Raw genomic sequence first — 26,818 nt, 5'->3', positions numbered from 1 at the left:
AGACCTGGGTTCAATCCCCCGAATCCCATATGGTCCTCCAAGCCCCTCCAGGAATGTTTCTTAAGTGTAAATCCAGGAGTAAGCCCTGAGCACTGCCAGATATGGCCCCCCAAACAAAACAAGGTTGGGTTTCCTTAAGTCCTGGCTTTCTTCATCTTCACGGTCACTGTGCCCGGGCGGTGTGAGTCCTGCATCCAAGCTAAAGAAGTGGAGGTTTGGCGAGGGCGGGCCCGAGACCCAGAGTTTCCCCTAGCGCTTGGCCAGCTCCAATTTCAGACTCTCGGCCAGATGTCCTATGAAGTCATGGCCCGTAGAGATTCTGGTGGCTAAGAGTCAGGGCCCCCCTTCCAGTGTCCGGCGCTCCAGCAGTGCTGTGAATTTTCCTGGTGATGGTGACAGTGTGAGAACAGTCGTGCGCATCTCCACCAGGCCCTCCTCCCCTGTAATGGCAGCCGCACTCCTGCGAACCCAACATTGTGGCTCCTGATAGAATTCAGTTTTCAGGAACCAGAATGGTAGGACAGCGGGTGGGGTGCTCGCCTTGCACTTAGCTGACCCAGGTTCAATCCCTGGCACGCCGTAGGGTCCCTGAGGCCCCACTAAGAGTGACGCCTTAGCACAGTGCGAGGGGCAGTTCCTGAGCACACTGGGTGTGCTTGTGTGTGCGTGAGAGAGAGGACAGAGGAAGAGAGAGAGAGAGAGAGAGAGAGAGAGAGAGAGAGAGAGAGAGACTAGCTTGCAAATGAGCACCATAGTTTGTGTCCTGCTGCTCAGAGACCATGAAGTGCTGGTGGGGATTGAACCGTGTGCTCCAGCCGTTTGAGCCGTCTCCTTGGTCCCTAGCATGGGAACTGCCTTCGGTTCTTTATCCCAGGCCCCAGCAACCCAGGGCCGGTGCTGACTATTGTTTGAAAATATTGTTCCGGAACATCTCCAGAGGTGGCCCCTCCAAATGAGCACGCCCACTTCTGCCGTTAAAAAATATTTTTTCCTAAAGGTTTAAAAGATTGATTAATTGGGGGGGGGGGTGTCGCACAGAATCCCTCCCCCTTTTTGGAAACCCTTTTGTCCCAGGCTGTGGTTGTGGCCATGCATGACGAACAGCAGGTGGTGCCCGACGACAGATGGTGTGGGAGCCCGCGCCTCGGTGGGAGGGGGCGCGAGCGAGCAGGCGGCAGCGCCGGGAGCTCTTCCCCATCCCTCGCTCTCTCGCTCGCTCGCGCCTCGCTCTCAGAAGCTCCCGGTCCAGACTCACGCCGGGCGCTGTCCTTTCAGCACCACGAGCTCAGCTGCGGAGGGCAGACTCCTGGCTGGCCGCCTCCTGTAGGGAATCGCCTTGGATCTGCTCTGACCCCCCAGAGTGCGACGCAGTAAGTAGCATTCGCTCGGCCATCACCGCTCCCCAATATGCCCCCACCTTGCGCACCCCTCCCCCACCCCAACTGCTCTGTTGGGTCTAAGACAACATCCCCTCAGTAGAACTGACAGAGAAATTCAGTGGTGCGGGCCTTTGGGGGTGGGGGTGCGGAACCGAGCCCTCTTTGACTTCTGTGGGAACTGGAGGGGCATAAGGGGGGGTGCCGTGCTTATTGAGTTGGCAGTCTTGCAGCATGGGGGTGGCCAACTTTCCGTGGAACCCAAGAGAGCGAGGCATTTGCTAGGTGCCCAGGATATCAGATTTGATCTTGAGGCAATGGGGACGGTGGGGCGGATAGGAAAATGGGATTGGAAGCAGCCCTTTTTGTTCGAGGAAATGGTTTTGCCGATGCCATCCCGATGTCAGAGAAGAGGCACCCCGACACTGAGACACTGCGCGCGTTTATTGTATTTCAGGGAGGGCGCAAAGGGGGGAAATAAGCCCCATATAAAAGATAGCACCCGAGGTGGGCAGGTGAAATGTTCCCTCCTGCAGGGCAATCCTGAGTAATAGGATTTCATTATCAAAAACTGCACTACGAATCAGCTTTTTCACTGAGATATGTGTCTACATGGGCTCTGGGGTCTTGGATATTTGTGTGTGTGTGTGTGTGTGTGTGTCTGTGTGTGTGTGTCTGTGTGTGTGTGTGTGTGGCTTTGCTTTCAGTTTTTCAAATATGAGGTCTGTTGAACCCTCTGGGCAGGTGGCATATTTTGATGGTGAAAGAAGTTTTCCTGGATAATGAGAATTGTGTCAGGAAATCTAGCGGAAGATCACTGACGGGTCTCTGAACTGGAAGGCGCCGGAGCGGAGCTGTTGAGGACAGCGCTATTTTGGCTGTTTTCTCTGCCGTCAGCCTTCTCTCCCTGCTTCCCCTCCTCCTGTAACTCGAACCCCCCTGCTTGCCCTAGGTCCGGGAAGAAAGGTGGAAGGATGGTGAAGCTCAACGGTACCCCCAGTGAGAAGGGAGCCAAGCCACCTTCGGTCGAGGATGGTTTCCAGACTGTTCCTCTCATCACCCCTTTGGAGGTGAATCACTTACAGCTGCCTGCTCCGGAAAAGGTAAAGCAGATTGCTCTTCTCCATCTCGGGACCCCCTCACCTCGGGAAATAAAGCAGCCTCAGAGCACCCCCTTCCCAGAGCGGCTCATCCCTCCTCAGCCGACTCAGTCCCTTTTCTTCCAGAATGTACTTATTCCTTCCAGAGACTCGACCTCTCTGGTGCTATTTCAGATGTATGGTAAGTGTCTGCTCTTTGTTCGGCTTCATTTTTTGTCTCCACCTCTGTGGAGATGGCAGAGGAAAGGAACGTCTCCCTTGGAAAGTTGAACCGTAGGCTAATCAGCTGGGAGAGCCCACCGGGGGAAAAGGTGGGGTGGGACAGGTGTCTCCCAAATTGACAGGTGGTGGTTGGAAGACAGAATTGGCTGCAACCCAGCAAACCTTTACTTTGCCCCTGCTAAGGTTCTATCCCTGTGCTCAAAGTTGGTGGTAAAATGACTACAGAATCACTGGACACTCTCCAGTTGAACATTTGCATGGGCTGGAGGGTGGATGGGGAAGCATCTAAATTTCCTGGGTGGGGTGGGGCCTGGGAGAAGAGAGCATCTGCATTTGGCTTTGAAAGGTGAGTCAGTTCCTTCCAGAGAGGCCGGGGAGGCCATGGCAGGAAGAGAGAGGACAGGCCTGTGCAGGACGTGGAGGGCTCTGGGTGAGTGGCATGGCTGGAGGGAGTGTCTTTGGGGAAGGCGTGGCTGGAAGCCGGTGGCTGGCTGATGGCACATCTCCTGACATGGGAGTAACCCACGGAGAGTGGAGGAGGGCATTTCAGGGGGGCCAAGACCCGGGGGGTGCTTATCACACAGCCCCAGGTAGGAGAAGCTTCATTGTCTGGGGCCCACCCAGGAGGGCTTGGCAGTTTTCACGTCTGAGCTTTTGTATGCCTGGGAAGAAAAAGATTGGGAGGCACAGGATGAGACCCCCTGGCTTTGGAGCAAACAATGGACCAGTCCATCGGTTTGCTTTGGCTCCTTGGCATCTCCAGGAGGGCATTGTGTGCCTTAAGCAGTGGGAGCTGTAGCCAGTGAGCAGAAGAGGTGGCCAAGTCAGAGAAGGGACCTGGCGGATGGGTGGACAGTGTTACTCCATAGGAGGTGGTGCCCAAAGTGGGGGGGGGGGGTGGAAATCAAGACTCCTCTTGCCATCCTGAGAAATGGAGCAGGCCTTGAAAAAGAATGATGGAACAGGTGATTGGTGCCAAAGATACAGAAGGCACCGGTGTTCACTGGGTAGCTGCTATTTGTCTGAAAAGTGCTTCTCAGGGCTGGGCTGCTGGAATCACCCAGGGCGCTTTTGAAAAACAAAGCCCCCCAAAAAATCCCACTCTCTGGGCCACACCCTACACCAATGAGAGCAGTACCTGGGGGTGAGATCCAGGTGTCTGCCCACGTACCTTCCAGGTATGGGCTGTGTTGGGAATCTCTGGGCAGCATGTACTACACCCCAGAGAATCGGGACCGTGTGCTCATCTGGAGGAAGAAAGATAAAGGGTCAGAAAATGGTGGTGCACTGTCCAAACTCACATTGTTCAAGTTAGAGGAGATGCTGGCATCGGAAACTTGAGGTTGTGGCAATTGAGGTGAAGACTGGGAGTTGCTCTTCTAGTTTGGGAAAGATGCAGGAAATGTCTTTATTCTTTAGCCATTGACTTTAGTCATGATCATCTGCATGTGCCTGAGAGGTGGAAAACACATACAAATGCACACAGACACGCAAGCAAGCACTCGTGCGCGCGCGCGCACACACACACACACACACACACACACACACACACACACCCCTCAGGCCATCTTTCCCGACTCCCTTGGAGGGCCCACCTGCCTCCAAGAGCTTTGTGCTGTCCGTAAGAGAGGAGACCAACCCCATAACCACTGGCCAACCAGTCCAGAGGTGCCAAAGAGCTGCCCTCAGAGCTCACAGGACAAATATGCCGGGATCTACAGCACAGAAATAGAAAGCACTGTGCCCTGAAAAATACCAGACCCCACAGATGCACCCACAGGCACATGGTGAACACGCCTCAGAGGTTCCCAGTGAGGTGGTGACTGCTCCTCAGGGAAGGTGGGCATGCAGTCCAAACAGGCACAGTGATCAGAATGCAGTTAGCTGTGGCCGGCTGTGTGCGGGGCATAAGGTCACCTGGAAGAGAACAGCAATGTTGTTTTCAGGGGCTTCCTAAAGAGCCCAGAGCTGTTGGGAGCCATAGACCGCACACCCATGCTCTCTGCTCATCCTTTCTTGAGCTTCTATTTGTCGACATCATGTCGGGTTAGAAGCCTGTGTGTATTCTCACAGTGTTCTCCATGCCGCACCTTCGCCATTTTCTCTCCCCAGTTCAGTAGTTCATAGACGCTCTAGAAGGGAGTTGTTACCTTCATCCAACTTCTAAAGCTTGTGCAACTCACTGATAGAGTCATGCTCCAGCATTAGTGAGCAGCCAGGCTCTCGAACCCAGACCCTCCCTCCTCAGCGAGCAGAGGGGCCCTGCAGGCTTGGAGCTCCGTGGAGATAGTTTCCAGTGGAGGCCTCTGGTTCTTACAGAGAAAGCCCCCCAGAATGCCCGGAGCATTGAGGTTGATGAACTTCACCTTAGAGTTTTCCACACCTGGGTGTTTCACGTTGCTTTGTCAAGGTAACTTAAAGTACTGCCATTCACCATTTCTACCCGGAGGACCCCTCCCCTTCTCTGGTTATGAGTCTGATAACCAGAACTCATCCTAAGCTCGTCTCATGTGGTGGCTCTCCCAAACACCTGACCTTCCCGGTAAACACTGCTCTGGCCATACTGATCATATCTATCTCCTTACCCACTCATTCACTCTGCCACCTGCCCGCCCACCCGTCCATCTACAAGTCTACCCACCCTTTGTTCATCCATCTGTCTCTTTGTCACCCCCCACCCATTCACCTGCCTGTCTGTCCATCTCTCACCCATCACCCACCCATTCTCCGTTCATCCATCCTTTATCCAATCTTTCATCCCTCATTCATCCTGCCAGTCATCCACCTGCTCACCCACCCATCCATCTGCACGTATACCTACCCATATTTTCAGCCATCCGTCTCTTCCTCTACCCATTCCACCATCCCTTCACTCACCCTCCCCCATTCACCTACATATCTGTCCCTCCCTCGTGCATCCACTCATTCATTCTTCCATTCTTCCATCCTTCATCCAACCTTTTATCCATCCATTCATCCTACTACTCATCCATCTGCCCATCATCCATCTGCCCATCATCCATCTACTACACACTCAATCATCTATCCACCCACCCTCCCCCTTTAACAACCTGTCTGTCTGTTAATCCTCCATCCATCCATCCATCCATCCATTCATCCATCCTTCCATCCTTCCATTTCTCCATCTGCCCACCCATGCACCACCACCCCACCACTTACCCACGCATTCTTTGTTCACCCACCTGTGTTGAATACCCTCCATGTGACATGCTCCGTGTGGGGCTCCGCACCTACAGCCACGTGAGTCAGGCACAGCTGCTGCTTCCTGAAGCCTTCCTGGTGGGGCCGAGGAACTCACACAAACCTTCGCACAGCCGGAAGTATACAGACGCGCGCTGCGAGAAGGGCTCGGAAGGGATGCACACGGTGTGGGGGGCAGGAGAGGAACAGACATCGGGGGCCCTGATTCTGAGGGACACCTGGAGAGGGGGCTGGGGTGGGACTGGGGGGCAGGTGGAGCTGCCGGGGACAGGCCTGGAAGAAGCTGGAGGAGCCAAGGCGCGGGGCCTGCCGAGTGGTGGGCCAGAGGGGCTGGGGAGATGATTCTGAGGATACCGCTTCAGGTGTTTCCTGAAGGGGGTCACAGCAGACAGTCACAGGGCCCCGTTTCTGTAGAAAGAGCCGCTGGGGGGGCCTCCAGGATGAGGCCTTGCGGCGCTTTTGGTCTGCCTCTCACCTCCCAACCCGCTGTCCCTGAAGTGCCAAGCTTGTTCCCCCGAGCCAAGGCGATAGTTTCCCGCAGCCCAGCAGACAGGTGAGAAGGCAGGCGGGGCAGGGGCTGGGGCGGACAGATCAGCCAGGAGGCCTCCGCCTTCTGGTTGACACGGTGGCAGTGGTGGTGGGGGACCCAGGACAGGGACAGTGGGGTGTGGAGGTAGCTGGTTTTGGGTGGGTGCCATCCAGGGAGATGTGCCCTCCTAGTCACCTTGAGGCCTGGCTCGCCCTGGTCTCGGAGCCTTGGCAAAGGGGAATTCTGGGCGAAACGCCCCCCTTCTCCCTCGCTTTTCCTCATTGCCTGCTCTACAGGTGGGGGAACAGGACTGAGCTCTGAATATTCAGAGGCTTTCTCTTGATCAGAGGATGAGCTTTGAGAGGCCGGGACCCATTTCCACGTCAGCTGAGGAGGTGGCACCAAGGGCTGAAGCTCAGGCCTTGCGGGAGCCCTGGGTTCCGTCCCCAGAACTGTGCCAGAAATAGCACCCCCCACCCCAGCACTGCCAGGTGTGGCCCAGACCCCTCCCACCAAAATCACGTTCCACCCAACCCCAGGAGACAGGCCTCAGTGCCTGGGTTTAATCTGAGTGACCCCACAAGTGCAGACATTCCCCGCGCGCGTGGCATCCCCCTGAACTGTGCTCCTCCCTGGGGTGCAGATACAGGCTTGTGAGGTGGCATGAAGTCCTGGGCACCCCCACTCTGCCCCGAGAAAGCAATGCGGCTGAGATCTGCCCAGGGCCACAGCTAGGCACAGCCTCGCCTCGACAAAGCTTCAGGTGATTTGCCAGCTTGGCCAGGCAGCCGCCCCGCGCTGGGCAAATAGTCCCTTTCCTGTTACTAAATCTTCACAGGCCCCGGGGGAACGTGGCTCCACTGCCTTTGCTGGGCACCCCTCATTAGTGCTCAGGTGGACCACATGCAGGCAGAGGCAGGAGAGCAGGTCCAGCTCCACTCAGCTCTAGTTCCTGTGTGACTTTTTAGAGTGGCTTAACCTTGCTGGTGTTGGGTGTTTTTCCTAGCAGTCAAACAAGCCTACTCACCACTGGGCAGAGCTCCCCAGCTTCCATGGGTCATCCAAATAGTTCCCCTGAAGTGAACATTGGGGAGAAACAAGTGAGGTTTCCAGGGCAGTGGTTCAGGCACCAGGCAGGGTGATCTGAGCCAAGGAGACCCCTCTCCTGCCACCGAGATCTAAGTGCCTTCCTGGGCTTTCTCCTAACTTGGCAATGACAGGGGACTCTGTGCTCCTCTGGGAGCCCTAGGCGCTGAACCCCCACCCTTCCCCAGGGCACACAGCAGGCAGGCTTCAGGAGGGTGGCAGCAGAACCCACTTGTTTTTCTCCTTCAGTGGCAGGTTCTCCATCACTCCAGATGTGGCCTGACCAAGCCATTTCAGGAGGGAGACATCACAAACGATTCTTGCTCCTTCAGAACACATGGAGTCCAGGGACTCAGATAGCCAGAGTGCGTGCTTTGTGTGGGGTGGCCTGTGCTCACTCCCAGATGGTCCCCCAAGCAGAGTTGAGAGGAGCCCCTGAGTACCACCCTGTGTGTCCCTCACACAGGCAAACGGATATGATTTAAAAGAAAAACCTTACTTTCTCCCGTCTCTGGTTGGTGGAAAGCAGTGTGATTGGGCCGGAGCCACAGTCACACGCTGGCCTCACACACGGCTGAGCCAGGTTCGATCCCTGGTACCATATATGGTCCCCTGAGCACCACCGGGTGTGGTCCAAAAACCTGAATAATAGTAACAACAAGAACAATAATGTGACCTTGCCCGGTGTTGCAAACCCTGGGGAGAGCAGGCCCCCCCCCCCCCCCGCCCTCTCTCAGGAGATCTTTTTTTGCCATGCATTTTCAGAGCTTGTATTGACATGACTGAAACCTTTGGACCGTATTCGTCCTGGGAGCAGTGCGATTCCTACTAGCAGGAAGTTATCCTGGGGGGTCTGTCTTTTTCCGAACATGCTGGGACCTATGGATAAAAGTATAGCAAGAGAAGCAGGGCCCCGCTACAGCGTTCGACGAGCTCGGGCTGCTTATGTAATCCCTGGCGCCCAGCTGTGGCCTGCCGAGGAGATCCTGGAGAAGCAGAGACCGGCTAGGCGCCTGTGGCACAGGCATCGCTCAGTTCTAACCGGCCAGCAGGAGCCCGGATGCAAGGCTCCATGGCAACCAGTGTGTCTGCTGGGCCTTGCTCCTTTCGTATGAGAAAGACACTCGGAGATGAGGAAATGTCGGGGACCTAGGTGCGGGGGGCGTGGAGGATGGCATTTGGAGACTTCTGTTGTATGCTTGACATGTTTTTTTGGTTGGGTTTTTTTAATGGTGGTTGTTACCACAAGCCTTTGCTGGTCTATAGAACAAAACAAACACACAAAAATCATTCCCAGAGAGATCACTCAAATGGTTCGGCCCAGGCCTGGCAGGTAAGAGATCCAAGTTTGATCCTTGTACACTTCCTGGTCTCCACCAGTACCTGAGCACTGCCCAGTCTGACCACTGGACCGTCAGACCCATGTTGCAGGGCTAAACATTGTCCACCCACTCCCATCCCTCACCTCCTGTCCCCCTGAACCCTTAGAAATAAAATTCAGTTTTACTTATAACATTAAATACTGGTGGAGGAAAACTGACTGGTAGCAGAATTGGTGCTGGGACGTTGGCCCATATGAGCCCCTGAGTACCACCAGGAGTGATTCCTAAGTGCAGAGTCAGGAGGAAGCCCTGAGTACTGCTGCGTGTGCCCGCCCCCCCCCCAAAAATAAATAAAAATAAGAAAAATAAAGGATAAAAAGATTTTGACACTGTTTCAGGCACATCATATGGGGGTTCTCCCCACTTTTCCTCTTCCTCCTCCTCTTCCTCCTCCTCCTTGTTTTTTCCTTGAGAAGGGCATACCCAGAAGTTCTCAGAGGCTACCCCAAGTCTCTGTGCTTGGGGATCACTCCTGTTAGTACTCAGGGGACCATGCAGTGCTGGAATCAAACCCGGACCTTCTGCGTGCAAGGCCAGTGCTCAGCCCGTGGCGTGCTCTGGCTCCCCGCAGACCTGCAGCCTTTTCTCCCTAATCCTCAGGCTGAGGGGACAGCCCACATCTTGTGTTCACCCAGTAAGCCCAGGGGCTTTGCTTTGTTTGGGGTCACACCTGCTGTGCACAGTGCCTACTCCTGGCTCTGGGCTCAGGGGTCGTTCCTAGGGAGTCTCGGGGGACACAAGGGGTGCCAGGATCAAACTCAGGTCAGCTGCCTGCAAGGCAAGTCCTTTGCCCAGTGCACTATCTCTGTCTCCAGACCAGTGGACTCTAATCGATCATTGCAGTCTATCCCGGGGCCTTTCCGTGTGGGAATCTCTTCATTATTGATAAATCTGGGAAGTTGTTATTTGGAGCCACCAGAGATTATCCGGCCCTGCTAGCGAAGGCAGGGGGTGGGGTGGGATAGGGAATCGAGAGGGGCAAGGGCGTCCTTTGGGGTGAGTCATTCGTCCCAGGTTCCCAGTGCCAGTTGAGCCCAGCTCTGCACTTCCTGTGAGCCACAAGAAGGCTCTGATGGAGGCGTGTGAGAGAAACACAGCAGTGCTCGGGCCGACTCCTGGCTCTATGCAGTGCCAGGGATCGAACCCAGTTGGAAGTATGCAAGACAAATGCCTTGCCCACTGTTCCATCTCTCGTCTGGAAGAGTGTGTCATACACAGTGGTACTCAGCTTACTCCTGATGGGTTCAGGGGACCCCATGGAGTGTTGGAGAGCGAGCCTGGGTCTACCGCATGCAAGGCAAGCGCCTTCCTTCCCCGCTGGACCCCTTCTCCAGTCTGGGAGGTTTAGTTTTGTTTTGAGGCCATGCCTAACAGTAGTTGGCCACTACTCCTGGCTCTGTGCTCGGGGCTCACTCCTGGAGATGCTTGGGGGGGTGTGGCTGGGGCAGTCAGCTGTAGTTTCTGGGGATCAACTGGAACTAGCCACATGCAAGGCAAGCGGCTCACCCACCGTACTCTTCCCCCAGCCTGAAAACACAGTTTCTTCGCCACCACTGCCTTTGTCAAGGCTGGTGCTGCCCACCCCCGCTTGAATAACAAGAAAAGCAGGAAGAGCTTTCCCTCTGTCTCCACCTTTCCCACCCCCCAGATTCTTACTCAGGGTGCTGCTTTGCCCCACACCCCCACCCTGCCACCGCCTCCCCGCCTCCCCGGTGGCAGAGAATAGAACCTTTCTTGGCAGTGTATTCACATTTTTCTCTCTGCTTCTGCAAGCTGATTCTTCCAACATAGGATTAGGTCGCAATTGGCTACCGTTTCTCATTTCACTTTCTACTGCAAAAATAAAAGTGGGGAACTGTTACTATGTCTCCTTTTGTAGAAGGGGTGGGCATCAGAACACTCCGTGAAGCTCCCAAGTAAAAGAGCTGGTTGGGTTTAGGATCTTGGAGGGCGATACCCCCACTTCTCCCTGTGGCGCCCAACTGGCAGGCCGGCCTTCCCCCAGTTCCTTCGTCTCAGTTAGTTTTCAGGCGGTTTCGGGGAACCCCTGTCCTCTACCTGTCTTAGCGCCTGCCCGTGCCCTCTGCCAACCTCATGGATGCCCCTGCGGGCCCATTTGCAGGTGTTTACTGACCCGCACATGGTCCCCCTCCCCCTCCAAAGCGCTTTCCCCTGGGTTTGGGGGGAGTCCAGAACAGAACAGAGGTGGCGAGGCCAGTAGAACACCTTCTGGTGAGGGACGCAGCCCTGCAGAGGGGATTGGGGGAGGGCTGCTGTGGCCATCATGGAGGAGATGGGAGCTGGGAGAGGAAATGAGGGGAAGGCTGGGTGTGGGGCGTTCTCATGTGGCACGAGGCACGGTGGGGACACAGCGGCTCTTTGAGCTGGGATTTGTCAGGAAGACCATGGAGAGGCTGGGGTGATCCAGGGCTTGGGTGGACAGAGGCAACCCCAGTCTGAGACAAACACTGTCCAGTGATCCGAGTGGCAGTGAATGGCCACAGGGACCCCAAGACCCGCCACTAACCCTCACATGCTGATCTGGGAGCTGGAAGGGAACTTGGATCCCCAGAGGAAACCCACGCAGACATGGCATGCTGGGCCCCATGTCCACACCACACAATCTGGGGGCCCCAGCTGAGAACGGTTTGGTTTGGCTTGTGTTTATTTGGGGGCCACACTCAGCAGTGCTTTGGGAATGCTCTCAGCTCCGTGCTCAGTGCTGGGGATCAAACCGGTGCTCCTGTATATGCTCCAGCCTATGAATATCTCCCTGGTGTCTAGGAGCCAACCAGGGTGGAAGTTCAGAACACGGGCCTAAGGATACCGGAAGCCCCAGTATTCTCTCGGCCTCCCCAGACAGTGCTCTGGGGGGGTCCAGGTGGTACCAGGACTTAAAACCAGCCTAACCGTTGTCCTGGGAATGATTTTCCCCCGTCCCCAATGCCGTGTTGGCACCACATTGAATCAAGGACATCAGTGGAGGAGGTTCTGCCGTACAGATGTGTGACGTGGGGAAGGCTGAATGCCAGTTCGTGAGTGTAGAAAAAGGAGCAGACCTGCGGTGCTCTGTGCCCCCTTGTAGCCTGGCACTCAGCCTGGCGACCGTCAAACATGCCTGGACACCACGAGCTGTAAAATGCTTGCCGCATTCCTTGACCTCGGGAGAATGTGGCAAGGCAGCACTTGGCCAAAGAAAGCCCCTGCCTAGGGCGGAGCTCGGGGATTTGCCCTCTCACGCACATGCGTGGGCGGGCACTCCGTGGCTGTGTCACGTGGAGAAACGTGGAATGCCTGCGTCCTTGCTTTGGCCCTGCGCTCTGTGCCGCAGCCGTGGGCTTCCCTTGGCTCCTTTGTCTGTTCACCCGTCAGAACCCTTCCTCCTTTCCCCCAGACAAGGTCAGGAGCCCGGGAACAGCCTTATTCGGGTTGACTAGGCAGAACCCCGGCTGAGACATGCCGGTGAGACCAGTTTCACAGCCACCTGAACATCTATGCAGGAAATCGGGAGGACTCACTGGTGACTGACGGAATGGTGGGTGCCTGGGCTGCGAACTCACTCCAACCCTACGCAGTTCCGCGAGCGGGTTTGGTCAGTGAGAGCACTGAGCCACAGAGGGCTCAGAGACGGAGCTGGCATTTGAACCAGCCCTCGCACTCAGATTCCTTACAGGATGGACCATACCACTATGTGCCCCACAGCTGAGAACAACCCCACAGACGCTGTGCCACCCTCACGTGTGAGAATTGTCTTCATTTTATTTTATATACATCATTTTATTGCACATTATCAAATACAGTCGTACTTATTATGTAATATGTAGTGTATATTAATTGCTACAACATTCCACTATATAACAATATAAAATATTTTGTTTTATAAATATAAAAATAGTTTCATTTTTATTCACACCAAGTATGAGTTTTTTTTTAAATTTCCTAGGGCAAAGAGGCTACTCTGTAATAGGAAGGAGAAAATGAAGAGACTGGACCATTCCCCTCTCCCAGATCCCTCCCCTCCCCGGCCCCCTGCCCTCTTTGGCTGCAGTTTCCCTCTGGGAGAAGCTGCGCTTTCTTTCTGGCTGTTCGCAGGAGCAGATTGCAGGAAGGGAAAGGAGCTGTGAGAGCAGGCTTCATGTCTGCAAGTGGGTTCTCCATATGTGTGTGGGAACATGTTCTCGAGGGGTGGGACCCAGAGCCTTCCTGCGGAGCATGCGCAAGAGGGGATGCACGTGGGTCTCATCTTCCCTCACGCATGTCCCCTTCCTCCCTCCCCTCCTCTGCAAACTGCACGCAGCAAGGGTGGTTCTCAGTTCTCACAGACCTGTCAGAAGCTTCTCGAGGAAAACATACCCTGACTGACGTCTTTAGCAAAACACAGTGGGGGTTTTCAGTGAGAATTCTGTCCATGCTAAGCTCCAAAAGGTGCAGGGGGGTCCCCGGGACAGTTTCTCCCTCTGAGCTGTGGCCAGGGCCAAGTGATTCGGCATCTCTCAACTCATTTCCCTGGAGAGGAGAAGGGCACGGTGCTGGGGTGTCACGAAGGTGTCTGAAGCACTTGCTCCATCTGGAGCCTCAGCGCAGTACCCATTAGCCCTCCAGAAAGCCCTTTCACGTGGGGTTCAGATCACAGTCCGTATTTTGCAGGCAGGCGCCCCCCTCTCCCTAGATCTCAGGTAGTTTCTGGATTCCCATGACACAAGAGACTCGGTGATAGTTATTGACGATCTGTCAGGCTTATTTTCCTCCTCCCACGCTGCCTACACAGTAGGCTGGCACACTATATATGTCTTGGCAGGCTCACGGCGTAGCTTGGTGTGATGCGAACAGCCTCTGCAGAGGCTTTAGGCTTTGGGAAAGAGAAGACCCTGCAGCAGGCCCCACAGCCCCTGTTGCTCTGCTCGCAGCAAGGCCCTCTGTGGGTTGGAAGGCCAAGTATTTGCAAAGAGGCTGGGGGAAGTGCACCACATTGCTCAGCACAGGAGACAGTCGTGGTCTCTGCCAGTGATGACATTTCAGCCACTCCAAACCTCCTGACAAAACCGTCTTTGCCTTCCGTGTGAAAATCCCCGGTGGGATCATGCGGGTTATCATTCTCAGCCCATCCCAGGAATAGGAAGTCAGTGTTTGCAGACAGTGCAGATGGTTCCTACCTGGCCATGAAAGCCATGTGGAGGGGCCGGGGCAATGGTCAGGCACCTGCCTTGCATGTGGCCAACCCAGGTCCTATCCTCCGTATCCACTCTGAGTGCAGAGCCAGGAGTAAGCCCTAAGCACCACCAGGGGTGGCCCCCAAACAACACAACAACAAAAACAGACACCTGGAAATGGGTGACCCAAATAAGCCCTTGGGTTGTATCTGTGGGGCCAAAGAACTATTCCAGGTCGTTTCAGACACTTCTGTTTCCTGGTAGCGTTTGAAAGGGCTGGATCTTGATTTTCTAATCTCTTGACCAACGTTTTCCCAAAGTGCTCATTGTCAGCCCCCATCCCCAGGGCTGCTGGAATGTTCTAGGGGACAGTTATAACCTCAAGTACCATTGGGGGAATCAAAGGGGCTGTTTTACTTTGTTTGCTTAAAGAAAGGTTGCTAAGAGATTTTTTTTCCTGAAAGGGGGATGATCGGTCTGCTCTCAGTGATGTATAATAAGATGTATAATGAGAGGGAGGGAGAGAGGGAGGGAGGGAGGGAGGGACGGAGGGAGGTCTCCTGTGCGCTGACACTGGTTGAACATTTCAGGTGATTGTGAAGACAAGGACGGAATATCAACCTGAGCAGAAGAACAAAGGGAGGTTCCGGGTGCCGAAAATCGCCGAATTTACGGTCAGTTTCTTGACGGTGTGAGAGAGTAAAGGTGAGGCTGGCCTCGGCCAGCGGCGCCCCCGGTGCCGGGTGGCAGGTGCCACTGGCAAGTGGAAAAGAACAGCAGCTATTTTTAGTGGATTTCTCGAGGCCACACTGTCTGGGTCACCAAATCTAATGGAATCACAGAGCCGGCCTCTTGGGGACTGCTGACACTCTCCTCTGGCCCCAAAGGCTGGGGGAATGTCGCCACTGAGAAATGTCACCAGGCCAGGGAGAAGCACAAAGGCCCAGGCATGCAGGTGACCTGGTATGATCTCTGGTACCTCTGGCCTCTCAGGCACCCCAGGGAGAGCCAGAGTGGTCCCCACGCCCCTGGAAAGGTCCTCCCTGCAACCGGACCCGAGGGGCAACCACCTCTCCTGGCCAGGGAGGGGCTCAGCAGTGGGCTAGACACAAGACGCCCTGGGCTCAGTCCCCAGCAATTCAACTCACGCCAAAAGAGAACCGCATCTCCTGTCTTCCTCCTCCATCCCCTTCTTGCCCCTCTCCTTCAACCGCCCCACCAGGAAAGGGGCGGGAAGTGCAGGCGTGATTTTTTTCCTTTGCGGGAAGAGCAGGTGATGGTGGTTGCAAGAAGAAAGGGCTAGAATAGCTGACTTCTTGGGACTTCACTGCCTGTGGCATTCTGTTTCCAGCTGGAAGGGTCCTAAGGAGCATGGAAAGCTCTGGGTCTCGGGGAAGAGTGGCATGACGGAGGTAGACGGGGGCTCAGGGGGGATAAGGATGGAATGAGGCACTGAAAAGGGAAGTGGGGTTGAGTCCAGTCACTTGGGACTTTTCTGCTAGGAGAGAGAGCTGGTGCAAAGGCCCTGCAGCAAGCCTCCAGCTCTGCCCAGGAAGAAGGAAAGGAGGGGCGCAGCCCAGCCGAGTGAGCAGAGGGTTGCCCTCAGGGCTTCCTCCTGTCCCTGTGCTCAGGAATCACTTCTGGAGAGGCTTGGGGGATGACATGCAAGTCAAGCACCCTCCTACCCACTGTGCAATCTCTTTAGTCCAAACATATTTTTAAAAACGGTATGTTTCCTTACTTTGGATGGAACGCTTTTCATTTTATTTAACTGACTGTTGGGGAGGGGCGGGTATACCTGATGGTGCTCAGGAGCGATCTCCAGCAATGTGCAGGGTCCCCGTGAGGTGCCCGGGATGGAAGCGGGGTCGGCCGCGTGCAAGGGCAGGGCCCCACCCAGCCCCTGTTGCTCGAGCTTTTCCTGGCTAATTGCAGGGGGCACGGAGGGAAACGCTGATACCTTTGGCTCTGGACAGGCTGAGGTCTTCTTCCAGCCTAAACCCATGGGTTTTTTCTAGTACTTTTAAGATTTTTTGGGGAGGTGGGTTTAAATTAACCCATCTGAAATTTCCCAGAATAAGGGGGTAATAAGGTAGAGGGCGATGTTCGTGTTAAGGACAGTTTGCTCACTGGTGTATGATCTTCCGTCAGCCCTTTTTCTCGCTGGCTTGGGAGGCCCCTCTTTCAGACACAGCCTTCCCAGGTTTCTTCAATTCATTATTTTCTGACTGGGGCGTGAACCTGGCCGTGCTGTGGGTCACTCTCCAGTGGCGCGTGGGGGTCCGTGCGGTGCCCGCAGCACCTGCACTCTTTTTTTTTCCTTTTTTTTTTTTTTTATTAGAGGGCTGGAGCGACAGCACAGCGGGTAGGGCGTTCGCCTTACACGCGGCCAACATGGCCGACCCGAGTTCGGTTCCTCCGCCCCTCTCGGAGAGCCCGGCAAGCTACCGAGAGTATTCGATATGCCAGACACAGTAACAACAAAGTCTCCAATGGAGACGTTACTGGGCCCGCTCGAGCAAATCGACGATCAACGGGAGGGCCTTTACCTTACCTTACCTTTTATTAGAGGGCTGGAGCGATAGCACAGCGGTAGGGCATTCGCCTTATAAGCGGCCAACATGGCCGACCCGAGTTTGATTCCTCCGCCCCTCTCGGAGAGCCCGGCAAGCTACCGAGAGTATCTCGCCTGCATGGCAGAGCCTGGCAAGCTCCCCGTGACGTATTCGATATGCCAAACATGGTAACAACAAAGTCTCCAATGGAGACGTTACTGGGCCCGCTCAAGCAAATCGACGAACAATGGGAGGGCCTTTACCTTTACCTTTACCTTAGTGAAACACCATGAGGTACAGTTGTAGATTTACAATTTTTTTGTGCTTGGGTTTCAATTATACAGTGATCAGATACCCATCCCTCCACCAGTGCCCATTTTCCACCACCATGGATAATATCCCCCCCACCCCCATCCCCCCATCTCCCCCTGCCTCTGTGGCAGGGCAATCCCCTGTGTTCTCTCTCTCCTTTTGGGTGTTGTGGTCTGCAAAAGAGACTTTGAGTGGCAAACATGTTCAGTCCATAGTCTACTTTCAACATGCATCTCCCCTCCTGGGAGGATCCTCCAAACACCCTTTATTTGGTGCTCCCTTCTCTATCTGAACTGCCCTTTCCTCTAGGATACCCGGCTGGCCTCTAAGTTATGGAGTAATCCTCCTGGTGCTGATCTCAGCTATTCTTGGGTATTAATCTCATACTTTGTTACTTTATATCCCCCAGATGAATGCAATCTTTCTATGTCTATCCCTCTCTTTCTGACTCATTTCGCTTAGCATGATACTTTCCATGATACTTGTACCACTTGTATGTAAATTTCATGACTTCATCTTTTCTAAGAGCTACATAGTACTCCATTGTGTAGATGTACCAAAGTTTCTTTAACCAGTCTTCTGTTCTTGGGCACTCAGGTTTTTTTCCAGATTCTGGCTATTGTAAAGAGTGCTTCAATGAACAAACAAGTGCAGATGTCACTTCGACTATACATTTTTGCCTCTCTGGGATATATTCCCAGGAGTGGTATTTCTGGGTCAAATGGGAGTTCAATTTCTAATTTTTTGAGAATCGTCCATACTGTTTTCCAGAAGGGCTGAACCAGTCGACATTCCCACCAACAGTGAAGGAGTGTCCCTTTCTCGCCACATCCGCGCCAGCATCGGTTGCTTTTGTTCTTTTGAATGTCGGCCAGTCTCTGAGGTGTGAGATGGTATCTCATTGTGGTTTTGATCTGCATCTCCCTGATGATTAATGATGTAGAGCATTTTCTCATGTGCTTTTTTGCCATTCGGATTTCTTCTTTGAGAAAGTTTCTGTTCATTTCATTGCCCCATTTTTGGATGGGGTTGGATGTTTTCTTCTTGTGGAGTTTAACCAGTATCTTGTATATCCTGGATATCAACCCCTTGTCAGATGTGTATTCGGCAAATATCCTTTCCCATTCTGTAGACTGTCTTTGTATTTTGGTCACTATTTCTTTGGTGCTCGAGCGGGCCCAGTAACGTCTCCATTGGAGACTTTGTTGTTACTGTGTCTGGCATACGGAATACTCTCGGTAGCTTGCCGGGCTCTCCGAGAGGGGCGGAGGAATCGAACTCGGGTTGGCCATGTTGGCCGCTTGTAAGGCGAACGCCCTACCGCTGTGCTATTTCTTTGGAGGTGCAGAAGCTTCTTAGTTTAAGATAGTCCTATTTATCTATCTCTGTTTTCACTTGCTCGGCCAGTGAGCGCCTGCACTCTTGCCCCTGAGCCATCCCCTGGCTCCTCCCCCACAGTCTTGTTTCACTCCTGCACTCTTCATGCACCGTCTGGTGATCGCTGGGTGTGGAAACGCCATGTTACCTGGACGGCCAGTGTGGGAATACGTCAGAAACGCATCCTCAGGCCCACGCCAGCCCGCCAACCCTCTCTCAACAACTCCAACCCATTCCTGGTGACTGGATTTTCCAGATAAATACTGATATTCTTTTCTTAAGTTTTCCCCAAACTTCTACTCCTCTTCCATTTGGATTACATAAATTCAGAGACTAATTTGAAGGAAAGTTCCCTCTTTCCATCTTGTCTCCCTGGAAACAGGGTTGAACTTTGCATCTGCCAATGTCTTCTTTCAATGCTCTCTGTTGAGTTTCTAAAAAATGAACTCTGCAGTTCTTATTCAATTTACTTCAAAAGATCTAACTGACTATTTTGGGGGTTGAGGCTACCAAAGGGACCTTTTCTTTCATTACTTTTTTGTTGCAATGGTGATTATTTGTACTTAATAAAAATGCTTTTGAATTCTCTCCATCTGTTTGCCACCAGGCACCCAACTTCCCTTATCTGATAAAGTTTAACAAAAATTGATCCCTTTGGACTTCAGTATATATGATCATAGTGCCGGCCCATAATGTTAACCATGCTTTCCTTGTTGAACAGTTGCTTTTCTTGTGTCGGTTTCTCTTTCTGGTTTCAGGCTCCTGATGTCACTTTCCTGCCTAATTGCATTGGCGAGTGCTTTGAGAGCTGTGCTTTCCTTGCATCTCATACTCCCCTGAAGACAGCTAAGCACCCAGAAACCTTGTCCCCTGCAGGAAGGATTCTGTGGTTTGACACTACCCTGTTGGTGTCAAAAATACAGAGCCAGGAGACCTGCCTGTCTATACCTTCAAGTGCCACTCCACATGGGGTTCTTCAGGCCTGGCCATCTCCCTGAATGCCGCTTGCTAAATGACATTTCTACTTCATGTGCTCCTTTTGTAACTTTCACTTTACTAATATTACGTTTCTGGGTGTGTCTATATTGTCTGGGTTGGGTATAATGTCACATTTATATTGAGTTTTGTAAAAGGAACATGCATTTTCTTTTTTCCTTTGGTGGGGGTGACCAAACCCGGCAGTGCTCAGGGCTCACTCCCTGAGGAGCTCAGGGGACCCTCTGTGGTTCTGGGGAGCAAACCCAGATCAGCTGTGTGCAAGGCAGGTGCCCTCCCCGCTGTACTATCTCACTGCCTGCCTCCATGCTTTTTCTTTCTCTATCTTCTAGGAAGTTTGGAGAGTAGATAAATACAGGGTTTTGGATCCAGTCTCCTTGTTTACTGTCATTGGCAAGGTAGGTAGTTTTCAATAGGTAGGGAAGAATAGATGAGCAGAGAGAGCCATCTGTGAAAGCCACCCTGTGAAAGGTTTTGAGGCCACACAGTAAAATACTTGCTTATCCCATTCTTCACGGCAGTGGCCTTCGGCTGCTTTTTCCAAGGTGGCCCCAGTCTGTCACAGATTAATAGAGGAGCTCCCATGTCCCAGGGTGAATGCAGGGGTAGCCATCGCGGATGTCCCCAGGATGTTGTTGTTGACCTGTGTCTCCAACTCCATCCATGAGCATCTGCTTCCAAAGTGCCACCATTTGTCCTTGAGTCTTCCTAGAGTCTGGCTTTGCCTGTAGCCATCACCTTGGGTCACACTGTCCCATTCCTGCATCTGGGTTCAGCATCTCCTCAGCGCAGCCCACAGGGATGGGGCACCCACTCACTCCGTGTCTGACGCTGGTCCTATGGTCTCTAGAGCAACTGCCCACATCTGGTGATACTAGAGGCGCTGCTGTATTTCACTGAGTAACAACCCCATTGTCATCATACCCTATGATCTTAGTAATACCAGCGCCAAAAAGTGGTACTCAGAGTTTATCTTTGGTCTGCACTGAGGGGTCACTCCTGGCAGACTCAGGGGACCCTGTGGGGTGCTGGGGATGGAACCTGGCCTTGCTCCCTTAACCCCTGTAACTGTTTCTTCAGCTCCACAGGTTGTTTTAAGCTTCACATACGGGTCTCACACACTTTTGGGCAAAAAAAAAAAAAAGAAAAAAAAGGAACGAAATTGGCAGTTCCGGTAAGAGCTCAACCTAGGTAGTACCCAGTAAATCTGTAAATCTGGTCTGTTCTTCTCAGCCAACAGCTCAGCAGCAGAGACCCCTAGCTCATGGAATGCTGGCTGCTTCAGGTCTGAAATCTCACCCCCTCTAGTTCCATCTCCAGCCAAATTTCCAAAGTGGTGTGTGTGTGTGTGTGTGTGTGTGTGTGTGTGTGTGTGTGTGCGTGCACAGTTCAGAGACTGTAGGTTATTCTCAGCAGTGTTCAGGAAACCTTGAGGCGGCTGCTGCAGCTGCCCTTTCTGCCTGGAGCACCCCTCCCCTCGCCATCCTTTCCAGGCAGGCGCCAGCCCTTCCCTCAAGCCTCCCCCTGCATTCCCCAGTACCGTTTTCCTCTCCCCTACTTGGGGAAGCCTCCCCTCCACTGGGGTCTGTGTCACACCCACATCCCGAGCTTCTGGGCTTAGCCTGCTCCCCCCAGAGTCTCTGATCAGGAATGATGCGTCTTGGGGTTCCCTGGCTTCAAGAGGAATGAGCTTTTCCTACCTTCCAGTTCTCCAGGGAACCCGGGGGAAATTGTCCTTTAAAATACGCCAAGAAAATCAATTGCCTTTCTGGCCCGTGGGAGCCAGTGGGGAAAGCGTGACAGGATGGCGCCCCTGTCAGGCCACAGCCCTCTTCTGGGGCTCCCTTTATTTCCAAGCGGATTGCAAACGGGGGCCCCAGCTGGGCTCCCTCAACTGTCCAGCCACCTGCCCCTCATGAGGCCGGACGCCTGCTCTGCCCCGCTGGAGGCTGCCTTTGATGCCTTGTGAGCAGCCGAGCAGCCTTCGGACCTCGCAGAGAAATGCCACACACCGCCTTCGAGAAGGGGGCGGGGCAGGGCTCCAGACAGGCATGGAAGGGGACCTGGGAGCAGGTGCTTCGGGGTCCCAGATGGCCTTCCCAGCTGCCCTGTGACGGGGGCATCTTGTAACCACTTCCTCTGGGGAGAGAGCCAGGGAAGAGCTTTGTCCCAGCGCCCCCCCCCCCCGCCCCCCACCGCCATGTTCCGCAGAGCCGCCTGCACCTGCGTTTGTCTTTCTCCTCCGAGTCTGGACTTGGAACGCCAGAAGGAGCCCAGTTCTCTAATTTTGGGGGGAGGGGCACAGCAGCTAGTGCCTGGGGTCCCTCGGCGCATGGTTAGGGCCACGTGGGGCTATAGTCCCTTCTCAGGGCTCAGGGCTCAATACACATGTTGCATTTCCTTGAGAATAGATTGGCTTCTAAATGCCCAGGGCAGCCCCTCGCACCCCAGATCCAAGTTGAACAGTGGCCCCAGCCCTTCCCATCAACCTGCTGCAGGAAACCAGAGATGTATCTCCTACACCAGCTGCACCCCGTCTCCCCAGTGATGATGCCAGTAACAAATTAAATTGGAGAATGAGTTATCGCAGTGGAACATTCCCACTTAAAGCCTGCTTTTTCTCTTTCAAGGGCCCTGCAAATATTAATGAACTCCTGGCTCCCATCAGGATCGCAATGAGACACACGCACACACACACATGCCCGTGCACATGCACACACACACAAACACATGTACACACACGCACACACATGCACACCACTGCATCTGTCTCTGGTGTGAAAGAGGTGCTTGAATTATTGCTTATATACAAGTTTGAGGCTCTTCTCTAATGCACTTTACTACTTCACAGGATTCCTGGGGAGACCCTAGAGAATGGGCGTCCCTTTAAGGATCTGGGGAGGGGCCTCCACTGGGCGTGAAGGCCATTGAGGGAAGAGAAGAACCTTTGGCTCGCCACCAAGCATCCAGGCCCAGTTGCAGCCCTGGCAGAGGCAGCAGAAGGGGTCGGTCTCTGGGCTGCCTTCCTGGGGAGGGAGCTTCAGGTTTTCTTTTGGGGGGTTTGAATTGGGAGCCACACCCAGCGGTGCTCAGGGGTCACTCCTCTCTGCTCAGGGATCACAGGCCTGGGCTGCGGCTTTCACCCCTGGCGTTATGCAGTGAGGAAAGAAGGGGAAAGAAATCAGCTGGTCTGTCCGCTTGGGCCTCACGAAGGAACCCCCCAGTTCTGGGAATGGTGAAGTGCTCCCCACGCCCAGGGTCCCAGGGCAAGGCTGGCCGGTGCTGCCAACTTTCTCCTTCAACCTCTTTCCTCTGCAAGCCCCCCACCCCACCCTGCTGGGCAGTGTCTGGGGGTTGGGGGGCTGGAAAGATAGAAGTGAGGCTTCAGCTCCTTCCTTCTGTGTTAGCAGGTGGGGTGCCATTGTGGGCTTGGCGGGGATCATTTCTTCTTTGTAGCTGGAAAGGGACGTCCTTGGGGGGCTGGCGGGTGCAGTCCTCGGCCCCTCTGCTGGCCACACGCTGGCACTGGGAGGAGAGGATTTCAAATTTTCCAAGCCCATTTGGCTGACCTGATTCTTTTTTTTTTCTTTTATCAAGTCTTCTGCCAAGAAAGGGGATTGAGGAATGAAAGTAGCTCAATAGAATGAGCTATCTGGGCTGCGGAGACGCTGCGTCTCCATGGAGACGGGTGCTGGCAGGTGGTTTGGGAGAGAACTCAGCAAAAGCTTTCAGAGGGCGAGCCACTTGCCCAGGCCCCACCCCGCGCCAGTAAGTGTCCGGCTGGTCATCCCACTAGACAGCTGGATCCTGAATGGTCCTGTCCAGCTCAGGGTTGCGGGCAAGGGGATCCCGGGGGCCAGGCTGCCCAGGGTCATGGTGTGCCAGGTCTCTCTCTCTCCACTCGAGCCCACTCTGCTCGGCGGCTTTGGCGCTGAGCTGGAAGCTTCATTCTGTCTCGGACGGGAAAGGTGGACGCCTGCCCTGGGAGCCACACCCTTCACTGGAAGGGCGGCTTTATGGGAGCCCCAGGAGGCTGGTGCTCAGGAGGAACCTGTTCCCTGGCCTGGGAACAGGGTCTCAGATCTGCGTCCTGGCCTGGCAGGAGAGGGGTGGGGGGGGGGTGCCTCCCGGCCCCTGGGTCCCATGTCTGCTGTGACGGATCTTTATTAGAATCACTTTCCAGGGTAAGTTCTGCTTCCTGGCACTGTGGCCAGTCAGTGTTGGTCGGAGGCTGCAGACTCGTTCATACTGGGCGGCAGTGGCCCGAGAGCTGCAGTCTCCCCCCAGACTCTCCTTCCCGGACCCCAGGACCTCGTCCGAGTCATGCTATGCCCTCGGGGATGCAGCTGCCAAGAAGGGACAGGGCCCCGCATGCTTCTTAGAGCGCCGCTGCTGCTGGCCCTGAGTGTCATGGGTGTCTCCTGGACTGGCCACAACAAGGTCCCATAGCTAAGGCTCCTCCCTCATAAGCATGAAGCTTGGAGTTCAACCTCTGGTGCCCCCACATGCTGAGCACATTACTGGTAGCCCAGCCGTCAGGGGGCCCACCACTGTGAGGGGCCCTCCATGCCTCCCCGCAGTGAGTGCTGCAGCTGACGGGAAATAGGTTTGAGCACTGTGGCCAGGAGCATGGCTCAGGAGGCGCTGGTGCACCTGGCGTGTCCCAGGCACGAGCAGCTCTAACGGAGTGTAAGCCCCAGCAGGCCTCACGACGGAGCGTGTCAGCACCGCCGCCTGACGAAGGGAAATGAGGGAGGAAAGGGGGAGACGCGTGGAAGGGGCGTGGGACCAGAGCAGTAACAGCAGGAAAGGCGTTTGCCTTGTACGCAGCTGACACAGGCTCAATCCCTGGCACCTCACAGGGTCCCCCGAGCCCCACCAGGAGTGATCCATGAGCACAGAGTCAGAAGTCAGCCCTGAGCATCACTGGGTTTGCCCCCCCCCCCAAACGAAACCCTGACTTTTCTTTTGGCCTAGTAACTGCAAAATATGGGGGGAAAGCAGGTGGAGCTGATTTGGGGTGGGCCTAAGGCGTGTGTGGCTGTGGTTGGTTCAGCGAGTTCCTGGGTGATAGTGGAGGGGGAATGGAGGGAACCACATGGAAGTGGTGCTTCACGAGCACCCCCAGAGTTAACAGGACGCAGGAGAAGAGGGCAGCCCCAGAGGGGCTCAGAAGATGCCTCCCAGAGCCTCAGGAACATGGGGGAAACTGAGGCCCAAGGACGGCAGGGCCATGCTCAGGACCACACTCCACCTGAGGGACCGCCGAGCTCCCGGGCTCCCTCTGCACTCTGGCCGCCGTGCCAGGATGGAAGGGCCTGGAGGGCTGCAGTGGGGCGTGGGGGGCGCGGGGGCTCTGACTCAGGGTTTGCTCTCCTCCAGGTCACCATCCTCGTCAGCCTGGCGCTGGCCTTCCTTGCCTGCATCGTGTTCTTGGTGGTTTATAAAGCCTTCACCTACGACCACAGCTGCCCAGAGGGCTTTGTCTACAAGGTAAGGAAGGGGTGGGATTCAGTCCTCCTTGGGGTCCAGGTTTGGTGTTGGGGGGCGGATGGTCCCTCCTACGGACGGTGGAAAATGTGATGTGTTGGGTCAGAGAGCAAGGACAGCAGGTCAGGAGTCGGCCCCGAGCACAGAGCCGGGAGTGAACCCTGAGCATAGAGCCAGGAGTCATCCCTGAGCACAGAGCAGGAGTCAGCCCTGAGCACGGAGCCAGGAGTCAGCCCCGAGCACAGAGCCGGGAGTAAGAGCTGAGCACCACCAGGTGTGGCCCAAAAACCAAGATCTAAAAAAAAAAAATGTATCCAGGGCTCCAGTGAGATAGGGTGGGGGTGAGGGCATTGCCTTGCTCACGGCTGACCAGGCTCAACCCCCAGAGCCACACGGGTTCCCCCCAGCGACCCCAGAGCTGATCCCTGAGGTGCGAATAAGCCCCGAGCGCGGCCAGGCTGGCCCCCAAAGGAAAGCAGGCAGTTTCTTGGGGCGTGAATGCTGCTCGCGGGTGGGGTGGGCCGGCGGGTGCAGGGGTGGTGCGAGCTCCCCTCACCCCGTGCCCTGCTGCTTCCCAGCACAAGCGCTGCATCCCGGCCTCCCTGGACGCCTACTACTCGGCGCAGGACCCCAGCTCCCGGAGCCGCTTCTACACGGTCATCAGCCACTACAGCGTGGCCAAGCAGAGCACCGCGCGGGCCATCGGGCCCTGGCTCTCGGCCGCCGCCGTCATCCACGAGCCCAAGCCGCCCAAGACCCAGGGCCACTAGAGGCCATCCTGGTAGTGGGGGGCGGGGGAGGCGGCGGAGAGGGGCCCCCCACGCCGGCCGCCAAACTCCAGTGACAGGCCGGCACTGCCCCCCGGGGGTGCAGGCAGTTGGGGGCGGGCGGGCGGGCGGGAGGCGGGGCGGGCGCGACCCACGTGCACTGGAGTTGTCAGAACCCCTCTTTTTTTTCCCCTTTTGGTCCCCAAGTCGGGCGCGTGTACAAAGGCATGTTTCCCGTTGATTGTTCCCACATAAAATAATCTCACCACGCCGCTGCTCCACCTTCCTTAGGTACTGGAAAGAGGAGGAGCCCCCCAAACCTGAGTCCCCAGCCCCCGCCCCCACAGACCCCGCTGAGGGGACCCTGGCTGCCCGGGAGGAGGGGAAAGGACAGTCTGTGGGCCACAGGGGGGTTGTGTGGGTGCAGGGGCTGGTCAGACCCCCTCAGACAGGCCAGCAGGGGCCTGGGGGCCAGGGGCCACCCGAGGGGTGCATGGTCTCCAGAGGAAGGCCCCGCTGTGGGCATTGGCATGACCTGGCCTATAGGTGGGCGGCAGAGCAGGCTCCCAGGACCCGGGGCTTCCCCCAGGTGTGACTGATCCTCGATCAGCAGAGATGAGTGTGAGGTGGAAGGACAGACTGTCAGACTTTCTCCGTCTTTTATTCTTGCGTTTCTAGGGTGTCCCCCAGCCCCATGCGAGACTGTCCATATGCAGGTGCCGGGCAAGGGGAGACAGGAAAGGAAAAGGGGGGCCGCAGGGAGAAGGCAGAACAGGCAGGCACCCCCACGCCCCCGAGTGCCAGAGAACAGACCCTTCTCTGCCCCAGCTCCTAGCTCAGCTCGTAGAAGCCCTTGCTGCCTGCACCCACCCACCTCCCTGAGGGTCACTCGGTGGCTCAGGCAAATGGAGGGGCCCCCACGTGTCCACACACAGAGCATTGGTGGCTTGCTGTTACCCCAGCTGTCGGACGCTCTCCTCACCTGCTTCTCGCCCTTCCTGGCCAGCAGTCACCTGTAAATCCATTGGGCTTCCAAGGCAGAACAGCAAACCGTCTGTCCGTCCATCCGTCCATCCCCTTCCCCGCTCCCCACCCCCACTCCGCCCCGTCCACCCCCCCCCCCCCAACTGCCGAGCGCTTTCGAATTCTGTGGTTGTAACTTTCGTCAGTAGGTAGCTGAGACTGAGTCTCTCTCGGTGTGATTCTTGAACTTCTCGGGCAGGGCACCAATAAAGATAGACGTGTCTGAGAGCC

At 55.2% G+C, this 26,818-nt stretch overlaps 1 protein-coding gene across 1 annotated transcript; it reads left to right on the top strand.

The window, feature by feature from the left end:
- The first annotated feature begins 1,165 nt into the window (after positions 1-1,165).
- NSG2 (neuronal vesicle trafficking associated 2) lies at positions 1,166-25,604 on the top strand. Its single transcript, XM_056112364.1, has 5 exons — positions 1,166-1,370; positions 2,329-2,479; positions 14,658-14,741; positions 24,690-24,800; positions 25,376-25,604. Exons 2-5 carry the CDS (start codon positions 2,351-2,353, stop codon positions 25,565-25,567), a joined length of 516 nt encoding a protein of 171 aa, XP_055968339.1. The 5' UTR covers positions 1,166-1,370; positions 2,329-2,350; the 3' UTR covers positions 25,568-25,604.
- The last annotated feature ends 1,214 nt before the right edge of the window (positions 25,605-26,818 follow it).

The sequence above is a fragment of the Sorex fumeus genome, unplaced genomic scaffold, assembly GCF_029834395.1.
Source record: "Sorex fumeus unplaced genomic scaffold, SorFum_2.1 ptg000017l, whole genome shotgun sequence".
Lineage (NCBI taxonomy): Eukaryota > Metazoa > Chordata > Mammalia > Eulipotyphla > Soricidae > Sorex > Sorex fumeus.
This window is presented reverse-complemented; position numbering and strand designations above follow the sequence as displayed.

What these genes read in the sequence shown, in the direction of transcription:
- NSG2 (XM_056112364.1), top strand. Translation starts at nt 2,351, where the DNA reads ATGGTGAAGCTCAACGGTACCCCCAGTGAGAAGGGAGCCAAGCCACCT. An exon ending in AGCTGCCTGCTCCGGAAAAG is followed by an intron (nt 2,480 to 14,657) that starts GTAAAGCAGATT and finishes TGAACATTTCAG; the next exon opens with GTGATTGTGAAGACAAGGAC. An exon ending in CAGAGGGCTTTGTCTACAAG is followed by an intron (nt 24,801 to 25,375) that starts GTAAGGAAGGGG and finishes GCTGCTTCCCAG; the next exon opens with CACAAGCGCTGCATCCCGGC.